The sequence below is a fragment of the Drosophila subpulchrella genome, chromosome X (genome assembly GCF_014743375.2).
Source record: "Drosophila subpulchrella strain 33 F10 #4 breed RU33 chromosome X, RU_Dsub_v1.1 Primary Assembly, whole genome shotgun sequence".
Classification (NCBI taxonomy): Eukaryota; Metazoa; Arthropoda; class Insecta; order Diptera; family Drosophilidae; genus Drosophila; species Drosophila subpulchrella.
The window spans coordinates 11,560,602-11,568,330 of record NC_050613.1 but is presented as its reverse complement, the minus strand read 5'-3'; the positions used below and the strand labels follow the sequence as shown (position 1 = coordinate 11,568,330).

Below are 7,729 nucleotides of genomic sequence, written 5' to 3'. Positions count from 1 at the left end.
TATTTTTAATTGTGTGCTCACTCCATTCCTTTTTTATGGATAAAATTATTATGTTTGGCTTTCGTTTTTTACAGGCATTAACATAGCCAACTTGGTTAAAGAGGGTTATCAGATCTAATTTAGATTAGCATACTTTTTTGCACAAGACTTGCATAGGATTTCACCAAAAAAGTTAAAGGAATGGCGCATCGAGAATTTACCCTGTAAACGACCTTGATTAAAAGTCATAAATTAAATAAAAAAAGACAATATCGCCACCAAAGCTGGATTTTATCCAGCATTAACATATATTTTTTATTTTATTGTTTTCTTTCTATTTTATAATTTAAAAATAGAAGAAAAAAATTGTTTTCTAATCATGTGATAAATTATGTACTACAAACTGACTTTACCCCCTTTCCTTTCCTGAACAACACTTGAGTTTCAAAATCATTCCATTTATACAATCAAAAAAATTCGTATCGCTCCGAATAACTAAATTATTGTTTATGTTTTTGTCCCACTGTGCCGTTTGCGGTGTTTGTCAGTTAGTCAGTCGTCGGGTGACTGTGGCAGTGGCTCCGCACTCGAAACGTGGAAAGGGGGCCGTTGTTCGAAGGGACGGGGGAATGGGTTGGTTGTTCCGTCCCCTGGTGTCCATTCGGTCCCACCGTGCACACAGCAGAGCCAGAGCAACAACAACAAGGCGTAGAACGGGTATGTGGCCATCCTGCTCGCACTTGCACTGGCAGTCGCATACGCCACGCACACATGCAAGCGCAGACACCTCGCGACACGATTGTCGTCAGTTTGTCTGCAATGCTCAATGCCTCAGCGCCATGCGTTGTGTTGTTCCTGTTGTTGTTGCGCCGCTCGGCACAGCGCTCTCTCCTTCTCTCTCTCTCTCGCTTACGCTCTCCCGTCGTTCGTTTTATTCTCTCGCCCCTTGCACGCACACGAACCGAACACCCACACGAAGGCAGAACGGCGAGAAAAGCAGAAACAACAACAGTAGCAGCAGCAGACAGGCAGGCATTTTACGTTTGTGTGCGCCGTTTTGTGAGTGAACTCGCGCGCGCAGTCGACGGCGGCGCCGGCAGCGACGCCGGCAGAGAGCGGGGCAGTGGCAGTCTAGAACGTATCTTCGAACTAGAACGCCGAGGGCAGAACAATTGTGTTTTGGATTCCTTGCCGTGCGGATCGCAAGCGCGAGAGTTATGAGAAGAGCGTAGCAAAACGTACGAAGTAGTAGCCAACGAATAAAAAAAAAAAATACAAAAAGCAAGAAGAGTAAAAAAGGCCAGCCAAACAACAACCCACAAACGTTATTTTTTTTAACTGTGTTTCTTACGCCCGATTTATATACACTCTATCATATATATATTCCAAACGGATTTTAAAAGTGCTTTTCGATTCTATAATATAAACTCCAAAAGTATCTGTGTGTGCGCGCGTGTGCCAGAGTGTGTGTGACTCGCAGTCGACGTCGCTGCTTTGGGGACAGAGCTGCCAGATCGCGAGTTATGAAAGCGCAAGCGTCGCACGCAAGTAGCAACAACAGCTACAACAAAAGCACCTAAAACTATTGCCCCGAAAAACACACGCACTTATTTTTGCCGCCCCAAAAAAAGGCATATATACTTTACCAGAAAATATCCTAAAGATCCCGACAAAAAGAACCCCAGAATCACCATGGATAGCAGCAGCGAACAGTTGAACGGCTCGGGAGCTTTGAATTTCAAGCGGCCCAAGGATTCTTCGGAGAATTCTACAAACAGCAGCAATGGCACCTCTTCGGGCAGCCCCAAAATGGGCAGTCGCCGGATCTTCACGCCCCATTTCAAGTTGCAAGTTCTGGAATCGTATAGGAACGATAATGATTGCAAGGGCAATCAAAGGGCCACGGCTAGGAAATATAATATTCACCGCCGGCAAATACAGAAATGGTTGCAATGCGAGTCAAATTTACGATCCTCGGTGGCCAACAATCAGCAGCAGCAACAGCAGCAGCAGCAGCAGCAGCAACAGCAGCAGCAACAGCAACAACAGCAGCAGCAGCAGCAACTACTCCCGCAGCAATCGGTATCGCCCACACCGGCGGTCAAGGTGTTCCATCAGCTGAGCCATCCGTTGGTGCATCAATTGCATCATCATCATGCCGCTGCAGCCGCTGCGGCGGTGGGGCATCATCATCATCATCATGGGGCCCACCATCATGCCGCCCATCATCATCATGCAGCGGCAGCAGCGGCGGCAGCAGCAGCGGCAGCGGCAGCAGCAGCGGCCCACCATCATGCCGCCCATCATCTGTTGGCGGCCAATGGCATGGTGCCACACCCCCTGGCCGCCCATCCGCACTTGCATGTCCCGGTGGCAATGCATCCCCAACTGCAGCAGCACCAAAAGGAGCAGCAGCAGCAGCAGCAGCAGCAGCAACAACAGCAGCACTTGCAACAGCAGGAGCAGCAGCAGCAGCAGCAACAGGAGCAGCTGCAACAGCAACCAGAGCCAACAGCAACTATTGCCTCAAATGGCAGCAATCAGGGATCCTCGAGTGTGCTCTCGGCGGCCAAAATAGCCGCTGTGGTTGCCGCCGCCATGGCCACCAGCAATGGCAATCCCACACCAACAGCAATCCCCGCCAGCAGCAACAGCAGCAGCAGCAACAACAACAGTTGCAGCAACAACAACAGCAGCAGCAGCAACAGCAACTGCAACAGCAACCAAGTGCCAATTCAAGTGCCAATCCTGAGCGGATCCCCCGTATCCTCCTCATCCGCCTCAGCCAGCCACATTCCACACATGCCCTATGCCTACCATCACCACCATCATCCGCACCATCATAACCACGGCTATCTGGAGAATCGTCTGGAGGCGGTGGCCACCCCAGCACCCATGGACCTCTCCCTCGGCTCCTCCGCCCGCCGTCAAATGCAGCTGAACGAGAAGGATCCCTCCGGTGTGGATCTCACCTTCCGCAAACGCAAGGTCATCAGCAATCCCATGCAGCCGGATAAGATGAGCAAGCTGGAGGAGGTGATCAAGAAGGAGCCGGAAACGGAGGCGGAGAACGAGGATGTGGAGGTGGATGTGGATGTGGAGACGGAGCAGCCCGAGGAGCACAAGCTGCCCTCCAAGCAGGTCAAGCTGTTCAAGCCCTATTTGCTGGACGAAGATGATGAGGAGGAGCGGGAGCAGGAGGATCTGGATGAGGGAGCTGGCGAAGAGGAGGAGGAGCAGGATGACGAGGATGAGTACCGCGATGCGGATGATGATGAGGTGCACGCGAAAGAGGTGGCCGACAAGAAGCAGCGTCGCCACAAGAAGAAGCCAGCGGTGATCATCAGTGAGCAGCGGGAGCCCATCATCTGGAGCAATCATCCGTATCCTGGTGGCTGTCTATCGCCCGGCAGCTCCACTGCCAGCTTTCAGTGCCCCACAAGTGTGGTGCAGCAGCAGCAGCAGCAACAGCAGCAGACATTTCCCGTCGGCGGGAGTCCTAATCAGCAATTTCAGGATAGCAAAGCCGCCACGCCCCTCAGCCCCTTCTCGGCGCCCGCCCTCTCGCCCACCGGCTTCTGCTGCCCCAAGGGATCGCCCGTTTCCGGCTACGAGAGCAGCTCCTCCACCTACAGCGACAGCGGCAGCAACTACAGCCTCAATCTCCAGCTGCACGCCGTCTACAACGACAATCTGATGTACTTGCAACAGCAGCAGCAACAGCAGCAGCAGCAGCAACATCACCTGCAACATCAGCAACACCTGCAACGCTGGCTGGATCAGGAGTCCCTAACGAGGACCTCGTCGTCCGTCAGCCGACCCCTCATCCTGGTGGCGGACCCATCGCCCACAAACCTGACCCTGGTGGCCTAAGAACACACACAATACACAATACACAATAAACAATAGCAACTAAGGAAGCAGCAATCCCACCAATCGGATGTTATAATGGCAGTCACTGGGCCTGGCCTTTTAGTTCCCTAAGCCATATTTAAGCTTATGAATGGTTTTTTTTTCTAGCTAGCCTTACCACCTAAAAAAACACCTTACCTTAAAACACAAAAACAAATTGTATATCTAAGCGCAAACATATATCTTCCAAGCATATCAGCAAAAAAAATGCCCCAACCCTAGGTTTAATCTTCTTTTTTTTTTGGTTACCTACTAAGAACAAATTAAGCTTAAGTTTAGATTTTTTATTTTTTTTTTTTTATTTAGCTTGTGTAAATAATTGTGTACAAAAACTAAGAAAACAAAAGCGAATCTTTTGAATTTGCTTAAGAATTTCAACGCTAAATTTATGGGGGCGTATGTAGGAGAGAAAGAAATATGTGAAAAATGCAACTGGAAAAACTGAGAAAATTGTTAAGAGTAAAGCTTTAAATATGAAACAAAACACACCTTTACAATACACACACTTTTTATTTGGAAATTGAAAATTCTTGTGATATGAACAAACAACAAAACAAAATTTTAATAAAATTGTTGAAAACTGAAGCTTAATGAATATATATAGCTATATATACATATATATATATTTACAAACGCAAGAGAGAGCAAGAAATTAAATGTAAATTTAAGGGTTACATCTAAAAGTTAATTATAATTATATACAATATACATATATACAATATATTTATATACAAACAAGAGGATAACGTTTTTTTTTTCATTGCCAAGGGAAATCTTTAATGAGCCTATTTAAAAAGCGCATATACATAGAGAGATATATACCTAAATATATATACATATATATAAAAATCAGTATTTTTATATATAACATTTGACAACAACAACAATAATTGTGTGACCATAAACAACAACAGCAACAACAAATCAACAACAAAACGAATTGATTAAATTAACAACAGAAAACTAAAAAACTTTAAATTGAACTGGTTTTATCATTGAACTTGGGTGGGATTTTTAATCAAAGCTATGCTTTCAAGATGGCTGGAAATGTTTTGGGATGATCATTCTTTCTTCTGGATCTACAGTTTTGCTTGAAGATTGGTTAAAAAAAACTGATTCCAAACAAGATCACTTGGAACTTTTTAGGATCTGTTAATATTTGAAGTAAATATTATAATATAAAAATCTAGGAACCAAGAGAGGACTAGGATTACAAGAAGATCTAAAATTGTTGAGTACACTCATTCTAATGAAATTTACTTTAAAGGATTCGGAAATGATATTTTGGTGCAAAGCCTTTCAGCTAAGCTCTTACTCATATATTTTCCAAATACCCCTAATCAATTAGCATAATCTAGATTCTAGAAACATCTCCCTGCTTTCAGCTCGGTAATTCTTGGCTGACTGTGTGAGGTTAAGGCCCCATTTATAGAACCGATCGCCGTTTGATCTCGGCGATCATACGAATGTGCCATTCAAATGTGTGTGTTATTTGCGTGCCTCATTGTGACAACTCATGGGTTGTCAGTCCGTCAGTCATTCAGTTAGTCAGGGCATAGCTTAAGGCTTTGGGGCTTTCCATTTCGACTGCCTGTGCCACGCCCCCACCCAGCCCCATCGACGGACCACCCAACCACCCACCGCCCCTTTTCCTCAAGCCACACGGTTTCTGGTCAAATTCGCTTGGCACATTTCGACGGCGGGGTATGACTAAGCCGCAAATTCTATAATGATCGTATTTTTAAAACGTTTAAAAATAAAGTGCTCTCGTTTGCCAATGTGTGCGCCAATCACGAGCCCCGAGCCGCAGCATTCAGCACCACTGCGATCCACATCCATAGCCACATCCACATCAGCATCAGCACCACCGCAACCGCCACCGCCGCCAGCTATCGTATCGTATCGTATCGGATCGGATTGGGGATCGGTTCTCGAGACAGAGCGGCATACTCATTGTTTTTCACTTGACGCGGTTTCCCTTCTGCTGAGCAAAAAGCAAATCCCGCCGATCGCTGCCAAAGAATTTTTGCGACATTTGCGGACAAAACGGACGGACAAAGTGATCGCAGACCCCATGGGATACCCTAGTCATACACAGAACGAAAACAAATCATCTTCAAGCATTATATACATAATTCCAAACCTCATTGCACACCCTTCAAGTTTCATATGAAATAATATTTGTGATAAGGGGTTCCATATTTAAGAACCTTGCCCTGAATGCATAATATGACGATGATATGATATATAAGTAATGACCTAAAAAATTCCTTAAAAGACTTTTAATCAAATTAATCCAACTACAGTGAACATTTTTTTTCTGATTTATAAGTACTTTTCAAATTTAGATGTATTACCCGAATTTCGTTCTGTGTAGAAAAGGGTAGGGATGGATGGTGCTGCAAGATCGGAACTGTTGGCATCTATGCGATTTGATCGTTCAGGTGATCGTTCCCACGTAGTCAAGTTAAAATAGGGGAGAGGTAGAGACAGAGGGGCAAGGAACAGAGGGAATAAGAACAGGGGGAATGGACTTCGTAGGACTATACAGATCAACTACTCCAAAACAAAAAGAAAACAGCGAATTGAATTATCAAAATGGAATTGGAAGGGCTTTTTAAAAATGGGAAGTACCGAAGTTAATATGGAATACGAATAAAGTAATAGGAAGCTTAAGATTTAATAATGAGAATGGTACAGGGAATATAAATAAAGGAAATGGAACTGAAATAGGTGTTTCATGGAATTGGAGAGATAAAAGCCAGCGGAATAGCGGAAAAGGAACAGGACAGTAAAATAATAAGGAAGGAATATGGGACTTAGGGATAATACAAGAGAATAGAAGAAATATAGATGGAGATCACTGGGATGGAAACAGTGGAAGAGGAACTGTGGAAAAGGAACAAAGGATAAAGCTCAGTTTCTTCCTTTTAGAACAGGAACAGTGGGAAAGGGAGTGATACTAGATAGCTAGAGAGGTGGGTGGAGGTACCCAGTACCGGGAATCTGTGGGAGGAGCGACCCCACCGCAGATGATTGCTAAATTTCGATTTATTTTCGTGTTGCTTTCTTCGAACCGTGTTGCCGTGTAAACTTTTGCTCGCCTTTTTTCCTACCTTCCCAAAAATGTGTGGTTTTTGTTGCTGCCATTGATGCCACGTGACAAATTTCGATCGCTCGGACGTAACAGAAGAAAATATATATTTGTGATTTGCAGCCAACCAAATTTTACAAAGTAAATAAAGGGAAGAAGACAGGCAGCACGGCAATAGAATTCACCTGAGTCCCGAGACTCGAATCTCGAGTGTTTTGCAGATGGCGATCGTCTCTGGCAGATATATATCTATATCTATATATACGTTCTTATATAGTTTGTTATTGATCAAGCGAGTTTTGCGCACAGTGTGATGTTGTAATCAAAGGAACGGATCTCGCGCGATCCGATCGACAATCGTGACATAATCTGTTATATGAATTCTTTTAGTTCTGAACTGTACCGATGGGTTGGGCATATCTTTTGGCATGCCGGGTATCACACGACATGATGTAAACTTTATTAAATAAGATCAAAGAAATTGCAACATGATTAAGGGAAGTTATCAATGAGTAAATATAAGAATAAATATAATTCAAATCAGATTGAAGGAAATTTCATCCAAGGAAGGTTTTTTGGTGATAAAGTAAGTTTTGAAAGATCATATAATAGGTTGTAATGGATCAACATGATTTTAATTTGAAACAAGATCTTGTAAAATACCTATACTAAAAGGTATAATACTATAACTCAAGCACCAAAAAATCCTAAGATGCCTGATCAATCAGAACCGTTGACAGAGCA

The 7,729-nt window shown here is 44.3% G+C and overlaps 1 protein-coding gene across 1 annotated transcript; it reads left to right on the top strand.

The window, feature by feature from the left end:
• The first annotated feature begins 1,152 nt into the window (after positions 1–1,152).
• LOC119557353 (alpha-protein kinase 1) lies at positions 1,153–4,812 on the top strand. The gene has a single exon (XM_037870089.1). The coding sequence runs from the start codon at positions 1,672–1,674 to the stop codon at positions 3,850–3,852; it is 2,181 nt and encodes a 726-aa protein (XP_037726017.1). The 5' UTR covers positions 1,153–1,671; the 3' UTR covers positions 3,853–4,812.
• The last annotated feature ends 2,917 nt before the right edge of the window (positions 4,813–7,729 follow it).

What these genes read in the sequence shown, in the direction of transcription:
- LOC119557353 (XM_037870089.1), top strand. Translation starts at nt 1,672, where the DNA reads ATGGATAGCAGCAGCGAACAGTTGAACGGCTCGGGAGCTTTGAATTTC.